Source organism: Sarcophilus harrisii, chromosome 4, assembly GCF_902635505.1.
Source record: "Sarcophilus harrisii chromosome 4, mSarHar1.11, whole genome shotgun sequence".
In the NCBI taxonomy this organism is placed as follows: domain Eukaryota; kingdom Metazoa; phylum Chordata; class Mammalia; order Dasyuromorphia; family Dasyuridae; genus Sarcophilus; species Sarcophilus harrisii.
The window spans coordinates 217161406-217183563 of NC_045429.1; the positions used below are offsets into that span (position 1 = coordinate 217161406).

General features: G+C 35.6%; 1 protein-coding gene across 6 annotated transcripts in view; it reads right to left on the minus strand.

The window, feature by feature from the left end:
* Positions 1-1344: 1344 nt before the first annotated feature.
* Positions 1345-22158, minus strand: part of ANKRD6 (ankyrin repeat domain 6) — a 198144-nt gene continuing 177330 nt past the window's right edge. For 4 of the 6 annotated variants that reach the window (XM_031964524.1, XM_003769281.3, XM_031964525.1 and 1 more), the window contains 7 exons: positions 15914-16018; positions 13739-13873; positions 12788-12973; positions 11532-11684; positions 10724-10837; positions 3223-3349; positions 1345-2082 (listed from right to left, as the gene is read on the minus strand). In XM_031964524.1, coding sequence (XP_031820384.1) covers positions 1499-2082; positions 3223-3349; positions 10724-10837; positions 11532-11684; positions 12788-12973; positions 13739-13873; positions 15914-16018 — 1404 coding nt within the window. In that variant the 3' untranslated portion in view covers positions 1345-1498. The remainder of the gene's footprint in view (positions 2083-3222; positions 3350-10723; positions 10838-11531; positions 11685-12787; positions 12974-13738; positions 13874-15913; positions 16019-22158) is intronic. The other 2 variants (XM_031964527.1, XM_031964526.1) reach the window with 1 other exon arrangement.

The following is a 22158-nucleotide window of genomic DNA, read 5'->3' on the forward strand; positions in this document are numbered from 1 at the left end:
ACTCAAATTCTTAAGACTAGAAATTTTAAGCAGATGTGTATATCAATTATTCTCCAAAAGGACAGAAATTTAAAGGGCAAGGCTAATTAGTGAATTAATCTCAGAGCTGGAAGAACCTCATGGATAATGTAGTTCAACCAATATCTAGACAGGAAGATATCTCCTATCAAATTTCTGATGAGTCTTCATCTAATTTCTGCTTTATCTGGTACTTCCTAAAAATTTTAATGCAAAAACTATACTCCTGAAGTCTTGATTATCTTTTCATGACATCAGTGAAAAAGGCCTTGATGCCATGCTAAGTTGAAGATAGGTGAGATAGTGTCTGATGATTCAATTATCCAATTTGCTATCAAATTAATAAGAATACTTGGAGGTTCTTTGAAGGGAAGAGAATATCAGAACATTTTCTATTTTGGGATAAGAGAATATCCAAATCTCCATAAAATCCTGATATTGATATCATAAACTCAAATTCAGAAAGGATTTCAGATGATCTGAGTTTGATTTTCAGTTGCTCACAAAAAAGTCTGGGAAATAATAAGGTGAAAATAATATTTTTCACTTGTTCGTTTTAAAATTATTCTAAGATTAGCCAGAGAAAACTGTTCCACAATCGCAGTAACTGCAACAAGTAACTGTGAAGAAGCATTCATCAGAAGCTCTAATTTTAGCAAGCATTTCCAGCTCTGCCAATATAACCACTTCCATTAACTATATCACAAAATAATTTATTTAAATATACTATCATCCACATTATTACAATGGGTTTTAGAATCCTCTTTTTAGTTATTTTTGGATTACAATTTTGTGAGAGGGACTTAAAATTTCAGAAAATTTCATTCCCCTCAAAATCTGTTTTTCCTGGGTATTTGTGTGTGTGTGTGTGTGTGTGTGTGTGTGTGTGTGTGTGTGTCAGATTTACAAAAACAACAAGCTTGAGAGGTTTAGTTCAATTCATCTTAAAGTCACAGATCATTCAGAGATCTGTTTTTGAGGCACAGCAGGTGAGTTTGAACATAAATGTGGAACTAGTTGGTTTGAATTCACAAAGGGCTTTTGTTTTTTGGGGCACATATTTTACACTTCCTGAATATTAGACTAAAGTTTGAAACTGTTATATATTCCACAGTTTCACAATCTTCATAACTTGGCCCACTCAATCTAAAACTAAAAACTTCCCATGAACCTGAACTGAGTTTTGAGTGATGAAACTTGATGCTACTACTCTTGATTTCAGGTATGAGAGAACTTCAACAATAAAAATTCAGGGCATAGAAGTCACAAAGATCACATTTCAGCGATTAAGTATTGTGTGTGTGTGTATGTGTATATATATATATATATATATATATATATATATATATATATATATATATATGTTTGTATTTAAAGGCAAGTCTTTGTGCACCAGGATGAACACTTTGATCCCAGCTATTGTTGTTCATAGCAAAATCAGATATGCTCCAAAGTACTTAAATACCTCCATGCCCAGATGCTAACTTTCTTTTTGTATTTTAGTCCTTAGTTTACTGAGTTCCTCTTCTAAACTCTTAATATGTTCTTTTAGTGTAGCTTTATCTTGCTGTGCTTTCTGATTAGCTTGGCACCGGGCCTCTTCAATCTTCCTCTCATACCATTTTTCCATCTGTGTAGATACAGCCTCAAAAAAATATTGTGTAATTTCTAGAGCTTGGGAAGTGTCTCGAATGGGAGGGCCAGCCTGGTGGTCTACTGGTTGCTGCTGGGTGCATGTACTGCCAGGTACATGTGTTGATGTATGTTGCTGGGGCCTGTGCCGTGTCTGCCCACTTTTCCCAGACTTCTTCGTTTGAGTGCCTTTGTCCATGCAGTGACCAGCCTGGTGTTCGCATTTAGTTGCTTCAGTTGAGGGCAGCAAAGCTGTCTGTACCTTAACATGTCTCAATTTAGAGTTCCCACAGTCTAATGATGATGGTTCCTGCTGCAATCTATTGGAAGCAGTAGAACTAATAAGTGCCTTTTCCTTGGGCCTAACAACCAGAGGGGGGATAGCAGAAGCAGTGGCTGGACTGGTAGTAGTAACCACTGATTGGTCTGCACCTGTTGGGAAAAGGAAAAAAAGCCAGCAAATCCAGCCTATTCATTTGATTGTATACAATTACATTACTCTGTATCAACATTCTATTTAGAAAACTGTAGGGGGAATACTTGTCTTGAGTTACCTTAAGGCCCAAGGGAGACAACCTATAGTCTTCAATCAATCCTATTACCTCCATATTTATCCACTTAAAAAAAAATCATTTCTCTCCTTTGCCATTTTTCTTTGTGCTCTTTATATTTAGACTCTCAAGGTATAAACTACTAACGAACTACTTCAGTCCAAACCTGAAGTTTCATAATAATTCTACTTCATGATTTCTCAGGATACTAAATGTCCACAGGAAATTAGATAATTAAATTAAGTACTATTGAAATTGCAAAAATGCTTTTCATCCATTTCTAGTTCATTTCCACAATTCAGCCCTGTCACATGTCTTTTGGTAAGTAACCTTTAGTTCTAACTTACTTAGAAAGGGTGGTCCTATTCTTTATTTGCAAAGTCCCTTGGAAAACTGGAAATAGCTCTGACATTTAAGACTGTATTTCCAAAATGATGGTGAAAGCAGAGCCTGCATATTTGAGGTATCCTTTATCTGGAAAAGAGACAGCCTGGTAGGGCTTTGGTAAGACAAAAGTCTTGACAAGGGAAAAAGTAGAGAGGAAATAACTATTTTCTGAATGTTCCTAAAATTAATATCAAATGCAACATAAAATAAGGATAATCAGTGTCAATTAAAAAAGATGTGCTAATCAAAGCATTTCTGTCAATTGCTGAGACATTTCTGTCTAGCACAATGTCGCAGATCGATAAATTAACTGCTATTAATAAAGAACTGGTATTTTGGTAGAACTTAAACTTAAGTCAGGGAGAATGTGTGTGTGTGTGTGTATATATATATATATGTACATATGTATATATGATATATATGTATATATATATCATATATATAGATATAAGCTATATCTATAGTTGAATTCAGACACACTAGATAGAACATCAAAAACGCTTTTCAGAATACTGTCACAACTGTCCTATTGTGCTAAACATTATCTTTTAAGAAATCATTAAGATCTACAGGACTGTGAGTCCTTTAAAAACTACTGGGCTGCAATTTTAAGGAGTCTCTGGGTTCAGTTTACCTGTGAGAGATTCAGAAGTAGATGGGGTTGATTTATGCCTTGAGACTCTAGAATCTCCAGAAAGTTTCAGCTCCAGATTCTGAATTTTTAACATACACCATGTTTTCAATTCATCCACTAGGGATACCTAATAAAGAAGATGCAAAATGAAATCAAATGATAATTGGGCTTTATCAAAGATGCTTGTTGCTCATTTTATTCAATTAATATGTGATACAATACAAAATATTTCTTTTCTTATTGATAGAACATATGCATGGGTAATTTTTCAACATTGTCCCTTGCAATCACTTCTGTTCCAACTTTTCCCTTTTTTCCTTCTACCCCTTCCCTAGATGGCAGGCAGTCTCACACGTGTTAAACATGTTAAAGTATATCTTAAATACAATATATGTATATATTTATACAGTTCTCTTGTTGCACAAGAAAAATCGGTTTTAAAAAGAAGGTAAAAATAACCTGGGAAGAAAAACAAAAATGCAAGCAGTCCACATTCATTTTCCAGTATTCTTCTCTGGGTGTAACTGGTTCTGTTAATCATTGAACAATTGGAACTGAATTGGATCTTCTCATTGCCAAAGATAACCACTTCCATCAGAATTGATCCTCATATAGCAATACAAAATATTTCAAAAGTCACAATCCAATACATTTAAGCTCATGGGCAGCTATCTTATATAATGAATAGAGAGAACCAGACTTGAAGTCAAAGAAACTCATCTTACAAGATAATGATAAATGTTGAAAGGGGTGTGGGGAAACTGGGACACTAATGCATTGTTGGAGTTGTGAAATGATTCAACCATTCTGGAGAGCAATTTGGAACTACGCCCAATGAACTATAAAAATTTTGCGTACCTTTTGATCCAGCAATCTCACTATTGGGTCTATATCCCAAAGAGATCATAAAAGAAGGAAAAGAACCCACATATGCAAAAATGTTTGTAGCAGCCCCTTTTGTAGTGGCAAGGAACTGGAAATTGAGTGGATGTCCCTCAGTTAGGGAACGGCTGAATGAGTTATGGTATATTAATGTAATGGAATATTACTGTTCTATAAAAAATGATGAGCAGACTGATTTAAGAAAAACATGGAAAGACATAAAATGATGCTTAGTGAAGTGAGCAGAATCAAGAGAACATGATACATAATAACAGGATTATGTGATGATCAACTGTGATGGAGTTGGCTTTTCTCAGCAATGAGGTGATTCAAGCAATTCCAATAGACTTTTTTTTTTTTTTTTTTTAAATTTAATAGCCTTTTATTTACAGGATATATACATGGGTAACTTTACAGCATTAACAATTGCCAAACCTCTTGTTCCAATTTTCACCTCTTACACCACCCCTCCCTAAATGGCAGGATGACCAGTAGATGTTAAATATATTAAAATATAACTTAGATACATAATAAGTATACATGACCAAAACATTATTTTGCTGTACAAAAAGAATCAGACTCTGAATTATTGTACAATTAGCTTGTGAAGGAAATCAAAAATGCAGGTGTGCATAAATATAGGGATTGGGAATTCAATGTAATGGTTTTAGTCATCTCCCAGAGTTCTTTTTCTGGCTATAGCTGGTTCAGTTCATTACTGCTCCATTAGAAATGATTTGGTTGATCTTGTTGCTGAGGATGGCCTGATCCATCAGAACTGGTCATCATCTAGTATTGTTGTTGAAGTATATAATGATCTCCTGGTCCTGCTCATTTCACTCAGCATCAGTTCGTTAAGTCTCTCAGGCCTTTCTGAAATCATCCTGTTGGTCATTTCTTACAGAACAGTAATATTCCATAATTTTCATATACCACAATTTATTCAGCCATTCTCCAACTGATGGACATCCATTCAGTTTCAGTTTCTAGCCACTACAAAAGGGCTGCCACAAACATTCGTGCACATACAGGTCCCTTTCCCTTCTTTATAATCTCTTTGGGATATAAGCCCAGTAGTAACACTGCTGGATCAAAGGGTATGCACAGTTTGATAACTTTTTGAGCATAGTTCCAAACTACTCTCCAAAATGGTTGGATTCGTTCACAACTCCACCAACAATGAATCAATGTCCCAGTTTTCCCACATCCCCTCCAACAATCATCATTATTTTTTCCTGTCATCTTAGCCAATCTGACAGGTGTGTAGTGTATCTTAGAGTTGTCTTAATTTGCATTTCTCTGATTAATAATGACTTGGAGCATCTTTTCATATGACTAGAAATAGTTTCAATTTCTTCATCTGAGAATTGTCTGTTCATATCCTTTGACCATTTTCAATTGGAGAATGGCTTGATTTTTTATAAATTAGAGTTAATTCTCTATATATTTTGGAAATGAGGCCTTTATCAGAACCTTTGACTGTAAAAATATTTTCCCAGTTTATTGCTTCCCTTCTAATCTTGTCTGCATTAGTTTTGTTTGTACAAAAACTTTTCAGTTTGGTATAATCAAAATTTTCTATTTTGTGATCAGTAATGATCTCTAGTTCTGCTTTGGTCATAAATACCTTTCCAATAGACTTTTGATAGAAAATGATGTCTGCATCCAGAGAGAGAACTACAGAGACTGAATGTAGATTGAAGCAGAATATTTTCACTTGTTTTTTTCTTATTTTTTTTCCCCTTTGGTCTATTTTTCTTGCATAACATGACAAACATGAAAATATATTTAAAAGCACTGCATATATTTAACCTATATCAAATTGCTTGCTGTCTTGGGGAGGAGTAAAGATAATAGAGGGAGGGAGAAAAATCGAACATAAAAGTCTTACAAAAGTGAATGTTGAAAATTATATGTGTATTTGGAAAATAAAATACTACTGAAAACTTTTTTTAAAAGATTAAAAAAAAAAGACTCATCTTCATGAATTCCAATCCAGATTCACACACTTACTAGCTATGCGACCCTGAGCAAGTCACTTTGTTTGCCTTGGTTTCCTCATTTATAAAATGATCTAGAGAATGGTGCTGAAATGGAAAAAGAAATGGCAAACCACTCCATTGTCTTTGCCAAGAAAACCCAAAATAAGGCCACAAAGAGTTGGATATAACTGAACAAACCTGCACAAAACATATTTCAATCATGTATAGAAAGAGCTATAATACAGTACAGAATGTGCTGTTAGTAGGGCACAAACCAAACACAATAGTAATTCAGAGAAGACAGAGATAACACCTCTTTAAAACAAATATCCCCTTCAGGTTCCCAGACCAATTTTTATTCTCAACAACTTTTTTTTTTCTTTACTAACACCACTATCCACAGATGGCCCATGCTTGAAAATTCCATTTTCTTATATTGATCTCTTTATATTCAATCATCACATCTGTTGGAGTCTTGCTAGAAAGGTCACAGGGAAAAGGGCCGAAAAGGTTGATTGGTCTAATCTGCCTATATCAGCATCTGCTTAAGAACAGATTAAGAAATTGATAACTATTGGGAGCAGTGAAGTTATACAAGAGGGACAAGCCAGGTGGTGTAGTGGATAGACCATTGGACTTGAAGTTGGGAAGATCTGAGTTCAAATTTGGACTCAGTCACTTACTGTGCAACTCTGGGTCAAGTTACTTAATGCTTTTGGGGGGCTTTAGTTCCTTATCTGTAAAATGGGGATACGACAGAGAAGGAAATGGTAAACCACTCCACTATTTTTGCCAAGAAAATCACATGGGTCATGACTAACAATAAGCTAAAACTACCAACAAAAACAAATAGCCAGCCCTTCTTGTCAGATTGTCTCATAAACTGAAGACACCTAGAATGTTTCCTCTCTAACTCTTCTCTCTAAACTAAACTTGCTGGTTCTTTAACCAATCTTTATAAGGCATGATTTCCATGCCTTTCACTAGCTTTCCTTCTTTACCTATGGGCACACTCTAGTTTTTTAATATCCTTCATGAAATGTACCCAGAACTGAAAACAATACTATAGTTGTGGGCTGGCCAGAGCAGAGAATACTGCAAGCTCAAAGACTCAGCAAAAAAGTTAACACAATCTTGGGCTACATAAAAAGTAGCATAGCTTCCCAGAGTTCAACTTAATAACCCTTGCCTACGCTGACCAGACTTCATTGGAGCAATGTGTCCAGTTCTGGTTGTTATGATTTAAGAAGGGCACTAATAAGCTAGAGAATTTTTAGAAGAGTACAGACAGGTTAGTGAAGTTCCTTTCAGAAGTTTGTTAGAGTGGAAATTCTTGTGTGTGGCTTGGACTAAGTACCTTCTAAGATACCTTCCAATCTCAAATTCTGTGGTTTTAAGATTTTCTAGTAATGGTCTACTCTGCTCATTAATTAGTCCAAGACTGCATTGGCTTCCATATTAGGACTGACATATTGAACTAAAGTATAAGATTCTACATTCTTCTTTATTTCAGTTTATTAGATTACTCCCATGAACTTAGTAGATTTGGCCATTATTACCTTGAAAAGCAGTGCCTCATAGCAGAAAGAGGACTGGATTTGGGTTTAGAAGATCTACCATTTTACAGCTCTGATTTTGGGGAAGTCACTTTCCCTCATGGTGATTCCTCATCTGCAAAATGGGAATGTGATTCAAACCAAATTATTTCAAGGGCCCATTTGTAGATATTTTTGATGCTATTTAAAAGTTAATTTTTTCTTGAGAAGGGAAAGGTGCTTAGGGATGAAATCAGAGATGGATCCATGGACAAAAGTGGAATACATATTAAATTATTTAAAAATAGATAATGGATTAGATATGTATCCCAATGAGGTAAAAAACAAAAAAGGAAAAAATCTCAGATGTACAAAAATATTTATAGCAGCTTTTTTTAAAATGGTGGCAACGAACTGGAAATTGAGGCAATGTCCCTCAATTGGGGTAATTGGAGAAATTTTATGATTGTGAATGAATACAATTGTGCTATAAGAAATGATGAGCAGGATGTTTTCAGAAAATCTTGGTAAGACTTACATGAACCTAATACAAAGTGAAATGAGCAGAATGAGGACATTATAATCCAGTAATAGCAATACCATATGATTTATCAACTATGAATAACTTAGCTACTCTCAGCAATATAACAGTCCAAGACAATTCCAAAATTCATGTTGAAAAATGAGATCCATCTGAAGAAAATAACTGTTAAGAGTCTAAATGCAAATTGAAACATACTTTTTAAAAAACTTTATTTTTTTGGTTTGTGTTTTCTTTCACAACAAGATTAGTAGAGAAATACGTTTTATATGATTACATGTATATAATCTTTATCAAATTGCTTGCCTTCTCAAAGAGTGGGAAGGGGAAGGAGGGTGAGAATTTCAAACTCAATTTTTTTTAAATGTTAAAAATTGTTTTTACATATAATTGAGAAAAATTAAAATATTAAATATCTCAAAAAATCTAAAGGTGATTTTGCAGATAAGCAGAGATAGCAGGGGGTGTTGGAGATCTTTAATGAAGGCACAGACAAAGGAAAATATAGAATATCTTTATAGACTATCAAAATCATGGCCCTGCCTTGCTGAAACACTGGAATTTTAAAAAGGAGAAAAGTCAGGGGCAAAAAGCTAGCTACAAAATCTTAATAAGAAATGACTTATTTAAAGATACGTAGTACAAAACAATACAAATCTTTCAAAGTCTTTCTCAAGTCTCATGTTGCCTCTACCCCAGATATTTTTAGCTGACTTCTTTGCCTCATACCTCACTGAAAAAAATTGAAGCTATTCACTAAGAGTTCTCTTTAGTTTAATATCCCTCAGATGTCTTCCTCCACTATCTCCTTCACCCCTTTTTACATATAAGGATAGCTCTTCTCCTTGCCAACCCCTTCATATTATTTCATCCCATCTTCTACAGGAAACTGACTCCCTCTATCTTAAACTCTCACTTATCTTCAGTATCTCTCTATTAGCTGTTTCTCTGCTACTGACAAACATGCCCTTTTCCTATCATGAAAAACTCTCACTTATTCCCACCAGTTATCAATGTTTATCCTTCCACCCTTTTTGGAGGGCTAAATACTTTGAGAAAACTAGAGTTAATTCCAATTTCCCATTCTCTTCTAAAGTCATTGCAGTGTGGATTTTAAACCTCATTCCACTGAAAATACTCTCTCCAAAGTCAAACCAGTGATTTCTTAATGCACATCTACTGGACTTTTTTCTAAATTTTCATTATACTTGACCTCTGTGAAGATCTTTATATTTCCTATCATCCTTTTCTCCTAGGTTTTCTGCCTGTTCATTCTTGGTTTTTCTCTCTTCCTATCTGACCACTTCTTCTCAATCTCTTTGCTGGGTCTTTCTCCAGTTCTGTCCTGGGTCATCTTCTAGTCTCCCTCTTTAATGATTTCCTTAGTTCTCATGGATTCAAAGATCATCTCTATGCAGACAATTCTCAGATCTGTTTATGTAGCCCTAACTTTTCTTCTGAGCTCTAGTCTCCTATCTCCAAATGTCTTTTGGGCATCTTGAATGACATGCCCTATAGACACCTTAATCTCAATGAGTTTTAAACATTTTTCTTCACAAATCCTCTCCTTCTATACTTTTCTACTACTGTCAAAGACACTATCAATCATTCCAGCATCCTGGCCATATAACCTTGATTTCTTATCCCATCCAATCCATTATTAAAACTTATTGTTTTACCTTCATCCCATATCTTCATATATGACTGCTGTCTTGGTCTAGATCCTCCTCACTTCAACAGCCTTCTTGTTGCTCTCAAGTCTCTCCCCACTCCACCTTATGTTCACCTGCCAAAGTAATCTTTCTATAGAGCAGGTCACCCCATTACTTCATATAAAGTCATGTTTGACTCTTAAAGCCCTTCACAAACTAGTCCCTTTTTACTTTTCTAATCTTCTTAAACTTTACCCCCTTCCACATACTCGTGATTTAGAAAGTTTGGTTATTTTGCTGTTCCTTATATGTGACATTCTATCTTCTGACACTACCTTTTCACTATAGAATATCTCTATATTCTTTCTCCTTAACTCTGTGCCTCTTGGCTTCCTTCGTTTCAGTTCAATTCCCATGTTCAGCAAGTGGCCATTCCTGGTCCACCTCCTCTCTCCTACTAGTACCTTCTTCTCAGAGATTACTTTCCCTTTATATTCTTATATGTACATAGTTGTTTGTATAGTGCCTACCCCACTAGAAGGGGAGTAGTGGGGTAGATATTTTTGTCTTTTTTTTTGTATACTCAATATTTAGCCAATGTCTGGAACATAATAAATACTTCAAAAAATCCATGCTGAATGATCAAAGCAAAACTTATAGCTGCTTTCAATTCTGAGCTCTACTTTAGGGAAGAAATAATAGCTCTAATGTCTGAGGAAAGCTCAGTGCCCTAATTCAGCAAAAAGCAGACTTGGTATTATATTCATTTCAGGACTGCAGAGATCAAATGCTATGTCATGCAATAATCTTTAGGAGTTTCAGGGCCCTTGTCTGCTGTATGGCAGACCCACAAAAGTGCAAGCAGGTATGTCACTGAGTCACAAAAAGATTGACCCTCTTGCTGCTTACCTGTCGTTTTTCTCCTTCATGCTTCTCCAGCTCGGTATGTTGCTGTAGACGGTTAAGACACTCTGATCTCTCTGCTGATAGCCGCTCACCCATCAACTTATCCAGAACGCGAAGCTAGAATTCAGCAAGGTCACATGATGTCAAGTACATGTAAAGATAGATACCAGCCTACCTACCCCCAAAGACTAAAACCAATCAGGGCAAACCTAATAACAATTAGATGGGGCATTAAAAAAAATTCAGCATACCCTGCCCATTTTGTTTTAGTCTATTTTTGTTTTGTTTCATGGTATTCACAAGGTAAAGGAACTATTGGGTGTGTCCACTATTGGCAGATGCTTACATATATGTATATGTGTGTATATATGCATATATATGTATATAATATTTTAATATATTATAACTCTGTGTGTGTATGCTTAACATAGGAATGCTTAACAATGAACTTCAATCCTCCAGAAGGGATCTTACACTCCAAAAGTTGAGAGGTTCAGGGATTTAATAAATGCTCATTGGTTGATTAAGAATAAAGTAGATTCTCTTGGATGGAAAATAGACATTACAAATCCTAGAAAAAGATCTTCACCATTTTCTATAATTCCAATTCATACAACATATCATTTGCCTTATAAGTGATGTTCACAAAGATGAAGTTTCTCCTTGGGTGGGTGGGAGGGTTGCAGATTAAAAAAAAAAAAAAGGCAAAAAACTGAATGCTCAGGTCCCATTCAGATTTTACTTTTTTTTTTTTTTTTTTTTTTTTAAAGCAGGTACTTGTCAATCTTATTGACCGGATTCATTTCCTTACTTGATGTTGGGTCTTATTCTCCATTTGCCCCAGTTTTGTGTTCATCTTGTCCTGCACAGTTCCAAACTCTGCCTTTATTTCCTCAACTGTTGCCTCCAGCTGATTCTCCAGTTTATTAATCAATGGTTCACAGCGGCATCCATTTATTGGTGCCTGGAAAAAAAATAAAGTCTTGATTAATGAGAAGTAATAACAGAAAAATCATTAACATAGATCCAATTAGCAAAACTATTTCTTCTTTGGCAACAACTCAAAATGCCCTGGGCTAATGGGTTCCATCTCAATGGTCCAAAATAGTTTGAATTTTACAGCTAAGGCTAAAAGGAAGGTGCATTATATAGTTTTATTTTGAAAGCTAAGAGTTGAAATACATCTTCAAGTTCCTCTTTAGGGATGAATGTACATGGAATCACTTTGTATTTTATTTGCATGCCATTTGGGTAATTTAATTTATCAAAAGTATAAGTAGCATTTCTTCCTTTTTTCAATGTCAACTTTTACATTAACTAACAACAACAACAAAAAAAGACTTTGCTATCAATGTAATTTACAAGGCATGTTAAGTATTATAATAAAAATGAACAGTTCTTTAAAGTTTGCAGAATACCTACAGTTATTATCTCACTGGATCTTTACAACCATCCTGGGAAGTAGGGCCCATAGCTATCATTAGCCTCATTTTATGGACAAGGAAACTCTGACTCAGAAAATTTTAAGGATTTTCCCATTGCCATTGAGATAGTAAGTCTTGGAAGTAGGATTCAAAACCAGGTCTCTCTTGATTCTAAGCCTGGGATTCTTCCCACTACATCACATTGGTTCCTTCTGCCATTTCTGCCTCTCTAGTGGCAAAGACTCCCTGACTCTAGCAATTCAACAGTGTGTTCCATCCTATGCTGGCCCCAAATATGCACTTGAGCCCTATCTACTACCTTTATAGCCATGATGATGCCATTTCTATAGCACTTTAAGGTTTGCCAAGTGCATTACACACATTGAACTCATTTGATTTTCATAATAATTACCCTACGTTTACCTTGGTATAAAACATTATGAATCAGTGACCGTTCTGTACCACTGGGGTACTTTGGCATGACAAACAGCAGATTGACCAATCCTGCCTCCCTCAGAGATAACTTTCAATTTCATTATACGCGTAAATTAATTCCTCCTCACCACCCCTCCATTTCTCATACCTAGTTTCATTTTTACATAGACAACCCTGTTGTAATTGGTCTCAATTAGTGACTTGTCACCTGCATAACTTTTCCATCCTTTCCACGGTACAAGGTATACAGCTGGTAAGCTCTGAATTCATGGGGAGGGGGTGGGGATGAGCAACGATGCTTATTCTTCTTCTTGGGATGATTATGAGAATTCTTCTGGTGCCCAGGAACAGCCTGCTGGTCAGCTGGTGAGGTGGGGTCAGAGAACGCAGATACCTAAAAGAAGAGTAAATTACCATTATCATCATTATCAGTAATAGTGATGATATCAATATTAATCTGACGAGGGCAATAGATAGCAGGTCCATTATTTAAAAATATTTTGATAATTGCTTTTTTCAATATAATTGGTTTCTTTTATTATTCTATGTATTTATGCACTTAAAAATTATTCTGAGAAGGGGCCCCAAAGTTTCACTAGACCAGGGGTCCTCAAACTTTTTAAATAGGGGGCCAGTTCACTGTCCTTCAGACTGTTGGAGGGCCGGACTATAGTAAAAACAAAAACTTTTGTTTTGTGGGCCTTTAAATAAAGAAACTTCATAGCCCTGGGTGAGGGACATAATCGTCCTCAGCTGCTGCATCTGGCCCACGGCCATAGTTTGAGGACCCCTGCACTAGACTATCAAAAAAGGGTTCATAACACACAAAAAAAGGTAAATTCCTGGAATGGAGTAGCCAAAGGCATGCTTTGTAGACTCTTTGGATAAAGGAACTATACCACTCTGCCTCAGAATTTGGTCTTCAAATAAACTAACCCTCACAAATTAAGTGTGTAGCATTCTCCACCAAGCATCTTGTCTCCAAAGAACTACATGGACTACAGGTGTAGCCTGGATGTACACAGGGCCAGATTTGATTTCTGTACTCTCATTGCAAACCATTATGGCAAGGGCCTTCTCTTCAACATAGACATATGTCTAAAGTACTTGACTTTCAACTCCTTTCCTCAAAAAGAGCTGCTTTCACATCCACCATTACCTTTTGTTTCAGCTTTTTCTTTCGATTATTCTTTACTGGGGGTTCTGGAGATGCTGAGTAGAATTCTTCTTTGGCCTCTCCTTTTTTCTGAATGGCTTGCTCACTGCTGGGAGTGTCTGCTGCTGAGATACTTCCCTACAAAAAAGAGAGAGAGAAATAAACTTATAAAAAATCCTTTTAGGGTCCCTGATTTTAGAGATGAGAAATGAGGGGAGCCAAAGGAGATGGAGTGATTGACCCAGCTCATACAATTAGTAAGTGAAAGTGGGATTCAAATCCAAGGCCTCTGACTTGATAATGTAACACACTGAATCCCTATAGGATCCAATTTTGGTTTGTGTTTTTTATAAAAATTGGCCTGTTGTCTAATTCTGAACCTAGTGGAATCCTGGACTGTGGTGATATCTTTAGCACCAGTTGGGGTTCTTAACACGTTTGTGAACGTGGTTTTTTAAAAAAATACTTTGATAACTACACTTGTAATTTTATAAATTTTATTTTGTGTATATTTTAATATCATTCTGAGAAGAGATCCAAAGACCCCTTGTATAGAATGACAAAGGGGATCCATGGTTGAAAATTCCTATTCTATAGATAACTAGAGGGGAGAGTCATGTAAACTGAATATTTGTCCTCTTCTGTTTGGTCTAATTTTAATTAGAACAAACCAGTACTTTTTTCTTTTTTTTATTTTTAGGTATTAAGAAAAGTGACATTCTTAGTTCTGTTTCCCTTTTTTATTTAAAAAAAGGTTTACTATTGTGTTTTGTTTTTATATTACATATATTTACAGATAACTCATACTTCATGAAAGGTCTCTTGCAACAAATAAAGTGATTAAGTAACACTAATAATGAATGCAGCAGTGATTTCATTTGACAGTATACATCATTCCTCATCTGTATAATGTTCTCTATTAAAAATAAATAGAAATCTATTTTTTTTCTTCACTTTTATCTCCCAAACTATTGGGGGAGAAAATTAAATAAAATTTCTTGGTTTGTTTGTTTTTGTTTGTTTTGGCAAGGCAATTGGGGTTAAGTAACTTGCCAGGGTCACACAGCTAGGAAGTGTAAAGTATCTGGTGCTAGATTTGTACTCGGGTCCTCTTGACTTCAGGGCCAGTGCTCTACAAACTGAACCATCTACCGGCCCCCGCCCCCCATAAAATTTCTTATAAGAAATATAGTCAAGCAAGACAATTAACTCTCGATGCTTTTCTAGAATTGTGGAGATCTGAGACATTTCAAACAATGTTCTAACATCTTAGCACTGTAGCAGGATATGGACTGACTTTTCCATTTCAACTATCACCTAACCAATTACACTCAGGCTTTTATTCTGATTATCCACAGCTGAATGATGGAAGCCAAGAGCTTCAAAAGCAAATATAGACAAGGTTCCTACTCTATGTGGGATTATCTAGAAATTATTTAGAGACATCCTGAATTGCGTATCTTTTCTTTTTCTCCATAAACAGCATAAACGTCTCTCTAACAAGTGGTGGTGTCTCAAGTGAACACAATAGATTCAGGACTTTTAAGTAGTCTCTTTGAATATAAGTATTTTACTGAAAATAACCAAAGTGACATCCTCTATCTAATTCTGGGCTTAGCAAATTTATAGGGCATCTCTAAATCCCTAGGACCAAAGCCACAGGGCTTAAAATTTGTAAATAAAACATGAATCATTTACAAATAAAATATGAATCACTTATAAATAAAAATTTAAAACCTTGCTTATAAATTAAATGAAACATCTATAACTTTAATACTGGGAATCAAGGGAGGTTTTGAAAAGCACAGGAGCAAGTAGTTATTGATATAATTAAAAATGACAAAAGGCATATTTTTGGTTCTTGTATCCCTGTCTCCCTTGCATAATTGAGAAGCTCTCGGTATCCATCTTGCCTATGCCAAGAGAAGGGGAAAAACAATTTATTTTCACATTAACAATTGTGATTGTGAAAGGAACATTGCAAGGCTGCAATGTTCAAAGGCTGGAAAATATGATTTGAAATTTTGGTGTAGAAAGTATATGAAACCAAAGGAAAGGAGGAAGACTCCAGCTATCATCTGAACAAGAGGTAAGAAGGGAAAGGCCCATGACAGTGGCCGACCAGGACCTATGTGCATCCTCCATCTGTGAGGTGGGCACTTATCACACATCACACACCTTGCTCTGGGCCACCTCATCTCGTGGCACAGACTGAGCTCTCCTCTCCTCCTTGAGCCTCTCCCTCTTTTTTCGTAGGCTTCTCCCACGACTGAAGCGCAAGACCTGAGGTGAGGCAAACATATCACTATCAGAACTAGTGGCTCTGGGGGGGGCATGACAGAGGAATAGGGGAGGGCAGCAGGAGCTCTGAGCTTGAAAAATGTAGGTTAAAACCACGTTGTTTCTTCCCCTAAGGCGTTTGTAATTTAATGAAATAGTTATAATATTTAACATTAAAAGGAGCTAACATGTAATGCTTTAAAGCTCATACAGAGTTTTACATAACTCATTTGATCCCCACCACAGCCTTGTGAGGTAGGGGCTATTATTACCCCCATTTTATGGATAAGGAAACTGAGGCTCAGGGATGCTAACACAGATACATGATAGTGCTGGAAGTGACAGATGGTTCCTGTCCATGTGATAATTAATAATAAAAATATTACATAATTATATGACTAAAATATAATAATTAAAGAAAGCTGATTAAAAAAATGAAAAAAAAAAAAGTTACATGCAATTCGTATCTACTACCAAAATCCTATTGACTTCTAGGTCATTTCCTTTCTTTTTAATGCTGATTTTAGTACCTGGCTCACTTTTTTTTTTTTCACCTCCTCAATTCTTGACTTTTGCTAAGGAACTTCAACACAGATATTGATATCCCTCATGTTCCCTGATCACTCAACAATTCCTCAGCTGTACTTACTTCCCATGACCTAGCTACTCCACTCACGCTCAACTATATATAAAAATGGTCACACCCTTGATCACAAATCACCCACAAATGTACACCTCCATACTCAAGAATTCCTCATTCCCTTTGTCTTGACCATAATCTACTGGCTTCTCCCTTTTCCCTCTACCTTCTCCTCTTCATCCTCAGTGTGACCTCTATTTCTCTCCTAATCCATCTTCCTTACATTCACCACTTTTTCTTCTTTTCTCCATCTTGATTTCTTGGCTAACCAATTCAACTCTACATTGTCTTCCTCTCTTATGCCCCCTTATCACATTGCCAATTGTGTCTTACCATCCTCTGCCTTCCATCCAACATGCATGCTGCTGAACATAGATGGAGAAAATCATGGAGCCTTTCTGACTGTAAACTACAAAATTTTGTCACACAACCTTAACTTGGCTCCCACTGCTGCCAAGTAAACCTTCTGCACTTCCCTTATAACAATTTACTAGCCCATTCTCCATAAACAGTTCTTCCAAACCTTTTCATCTCTCCTCAACCCTCCCATGGTCTCTATCCTCTAAACTGAGAATCCTGCCTCTTTATTTTACAGGAAAAAAATTAAAGCCATTTGCCATAAACTCTCTCTTTTCTGGTTTTCCTTATCTCATCTGCTACCATCTCCTTAATCTGTCTCATGTGAAAAAATGGTTTTACATGTTTAATATAGATTGAATTACTTGCTGGGGGTGGGGGGGCAGAAGGGAGGGAGAAAAATTTGGAACATAAGGTTTTGCAAGGGTGAACGTTATCTTTGCATATGTTTTGAAAATAAAAAGCTGCTATTAAAAAAAACAAAACAGGTGGCTTTACTTCTTACCAAGATAAAACCTTCTACCTGCACAAGTGATCCTTTTTTTAGTCCATCTCCTCCAAGAGATTGCCCCTTCTGTCATCCCCATTTTTTCACTTTTCTTTACTCTCCTTATCTCCCAGTTCCTTCCCTATGAACATATCTGTATTCTTCCATCACTGCTATCATCCTTTATCTAATCTGCCCTTTCTACCTAACTCCTGAAGAAGGCCATCTGAAATAGGTGTTTTCATTTTCTCTTCTCTCACTCTCTTTTTTTAAAAAAATAATTCTTTTTTTAAAAATTTTAATAGCTTTTTATTTACAAGTTATATGCATGGGCAATTTTACATCATTGACAATTGCCAAACATTTTGTTCCAATTTTTCCCTTCTTTCCCCCCACTCCCTCCCCTAGATGGCAGGATGAACAGTAGACGTTAAATATATTAAAGTATAAATTAAATACAAAATAAGTATACATGACCAAACCGTTATTTTGCTGTATAAAAAGAATTGGACTCTGAAATATTGTACAATTAGCCTGACTCACTCTCTTCTAAAGTTCTTGTAACCCAGTTTCTGACCTCAATATTCCACCAAAACTTCTCTCTCCAGTTATCAATTTTTTTTAATTGACAAACCCAATGGCCTTTTTTCCAATCCTCATTTTTCTTAATCTCTCTTCAGCTTTAAACACTATTGATCAGTTTCTTCACCCCTTTTTTCTCCTATCTATATGACAACCACTTTTCTCCTCCTACCCATCTACTAGCTTCTTTTTAGTTTCCTTTGCAGGATTTTCATCTAGGTCATACCCTCTAACTACAGATGTCCTAGAGGGCTCTATCTTAGGTCCTCTTCTATTCGCCTATCCCACTTCACTAGGTGATCATACAAGATTCTATGAATCTATTATCACTATGCTAGTGACACTTAAATCTACCTAACCCCTCCAAAATGACTTCCAGTCTCACATTTCCAGCTGCTTTCCAGGCACATCAAATTGGATGTCTTAATAAACATCTTAAACTCAACATGTCCCAAACTAAACTACCTTTTTTCATTAAAGCTTCTTATTTTCAAAACATATAAATGGATAATTTTTCAACATTGACCTTTACAAAACCTTGTGTTCCAAATTTTCTCCCACCTTCCCTTCATCTCTTCCCCAGATGGCTAGTAATCCAATATGTTAAACATGTTAAAACGTATATATTAAATTCAATATATATATATTTATATAATTATTGTGCTGCATAATAAAAATCAGATCAAAAAGAAAAAAATGAGAAAAAATAAAATGCAAACAAACAACAAAAAGGGTGAAAATGCTATGTTGTGATCCACATTCAGTTCCCACAGTCCTGTCTCTGGGTGTAGATGGCTCTCTTCATCACAAGACCATTGGAATTGGCCTTTATCATCTCAATTTTGAAAAGATCCATGTTTATTAGAACTGATCATCATATAATCTATTTTTTGCTATGTATAATGATCTCCTATAAACTCAATATCTTGCTAAAACTCCCTATTACTGTTGAGGGCAGTCGACAAGGTTCTGCTGGTACTATCTACCCATGGTTTACACAGTAACTCCACTTCCTCTTTCACTTGGCAGAAAGAAATATGGTTTTCCTTATTTTTATTATTTCTATGCCAGGGAAGTAAGGAAGATTTCTTACAAACTAAAGAACATTTTGAGAGTAATGTTCTCAGACCCTTAATCTCACAATCCAAAATACCTTATTCTCAACTTCTCCCTATCTCTTAACTCCAAATCCAATCTGTTGTCAATGCAATTTTACTTTTAGAATATCTTTCAAACATGTCCCTTTATGTCTTCTGATACTTCCTGGTCCCTTGGACCCATTGTTACTTTGCTAGTGGGTCTGCCTGTCTCAAGTCCTCTTCACTTTGATCCATCCTTCATTCAGCTGCCAAAGTCATTTTTCTAAAGTTAAAGTCCAACCATGTTACTCCCCTTCTCAAACTCAAGGATCACCTCCAGGATCAGATACAAAATCCTTTGTTTGGTGTTCAAAGCCCCTTCATCTATCCAACTTTCTAACACAATACCACACTGACAGATACTCTACCATCCATTGCAAATGACTTCTAAGCTGTTCCATGAACAAGATACTCCCTTTTTTGGTATCAGGTGTTTTGTGCTCCTCCCCTCCCTTGCCTAGAAAGCTCTCCTGCTTTATCTCTGCCTCCTGCTTTCACTGATTTCCTTCAAACCCCAATTAAAAGGGCAGCGAGATAGTGCAGTGGGTAGAGCACTGGTCCTAGAGTCAGGAGGACCTGAGTTCAAATCCAGCCTCATACACATTACTGTGTGACCCTGGGTAAGTCACTTAAGCCCAACTGCCTCTCCAAAAACAAATAAAAAAGACAAACCCAACCAAAATTTCATCCTCTATGAGAAATCTTTCCCAACCCCTCTTCACTTTTTTTTAAACAGAAGCTCCTATTGTAGAGGTTTTTGTTTTTTTGTTTTTTTGTTTTTGAGGCATTTAGCTACAAAGGGCAGAAAAGATATAGGCTGATGGCTAGCAGAGATGGAAGGATCAACTATGTTTTTTTGTTTTGTGTTTTTTTCCCCTAGGAAAAGACATGAGCATATTTGTTGTTATTCAGTTGTCTGATTCTTCCTGACCCCATCTGCAGTTTTGGGTTTTTTTGTTTTTTTGTTTTTGGCAAAAGTGACTTGCCATTTTCTCCTCAAGCTTATTTTACACATGAGGAAACTGAGGCAAGTAGGGTTGAGTAACTTAACCAGGGTCACACAACTAATAAGTGTCTGAGGATGGATTTGTACTCAGTATTCTTGACTCTAGTCCTCCATCTAGCTGCTGTTTTATAAATATTATTTTTGAAGGAATAAGACAGCAGTGATAACTAAGGCACAGAATAATATTTTAAACTTCCTTACCATCAAAATATCCTTTTCTATTATTTATAAAAAGAAAAATGATAAATCCAAGGTAATATAAAGGACTTCTATATAAAACCAAATACCAAAATACCCCCCCAAAATTTGCCTTTATATGATCTGTTATTCAAATGTACCATTTGCTTTATTTGCTGTGATAATCATTCACCTACTGTGTGCATACTACTCAACCCACAAGGTATTTCTAAATTTTAGTTTGGCTGGGAGGGTTTTTAGCTCATATGTTATGAAGCAACTTCAATTAGATCATAAATCAAGAGTTCTCTTGAAGTCCATCTTCTGTATCACATCAGTCAAAATTCATAAATGACTTTTAGGCAAGTAATAAAGATCATTAAATCATCAGAAAGATTTAATTCTTTGTAACATATCGAGACAGTGGAAACAACTGCATGGGCTTGGAGATTCTCTCAGTGAATGGTAAAGTCCGCTAAATAAAATGTCATCAATCTTTTCTTGTTCCCTAAAAATCAGAAAATGGTAAGTATGGGAGTTAAGAAAGAAATGTCCATATACTGATAGTTTACAGGTTCAACAAATGCTGGAGACCTGAGAGATCAGAAAGTCTATTTATATCAATTTACAGGTGAAGCTGAGAGACTTTAAGTTAATATATTCCCAAGGTTAGAAAACCTGGACTAACCTTGATCTCCTGACTCCTAGAATTCAATATCTTATTATAGCTAGATTCATTATACCTTCATTATGTCTAGAATTTATTTTCAACATGTAACAATGGAAGAATACCTTGTTGGATAATGCAAACAATAAAATTATTGTTTCCAAACTTAAATCACTAGGGGAGCATGCTAAAAATTCTTTTATATTTACTCAAAAACTCCTTCATTTGGAAATGAAAGCAACATTTAGAAGTTATAATGATGTGAAAGATGAATTGTCCTTTACTATTATTATCTTATGTACTGTTAACTAAGGGTATAGAAACTCTTGGCGTGGGCTATTTTTCATGAAGTAGCAGAGGAAGAATTTGTGGAGAAAGAGTTTGTGTTAAATGTTATTCAGTTTCTCCCTAAGGCATCTCTAAGGTCCTAACGACTGATTGCAATAATAGGATCACTCTTGGATTATTGTAGAAAAATGAAACAATATGGGCCTGAGAATGAGATGAGTATACGACAAGCCACTGTCAGTGAGTGAATATGAAGTTATTCACTAAAATATCAGGTTACAATTATGATCTCATAGCATTTTATATTCCTCTTGTATCCTTTTCATGTTCTTATTTGTATTACATGTGGGTAGTTGTTTAATTACTTCAACTATATGGCAAATAGGGTTACAAAGTAAGGCAGCTAAGTAGAATAATGGATAGAATGCAAGCTTTGGAGTTAGTAAGACTTCAGTTCATACTCTCTCTCACAGACACTTTCTAGCTATGTGACCTGGGTAAACTACTTAACATTTCTCTTCACCTAAATAGTTTCTTCATCTAGTAAATGGGGATAATAATATCTCCTACCTCACAGAATTGTTCTGAGGCTCAAATTAGTTTAACATGTAGAAATGTATTGCAAATGCTACATAAATACTAGTTATTAATTATTATTATTATTATTGAGTGCAGACTTCATAAGTATACTATACAAACTAGATTCTTAATCTATGTTTGTTGGAAGTACAAATGAAAAAATAAATGCATAAATATCTCACATCAGATTTTTTTACTTTTCAAAGTTTTTTCACATCTGC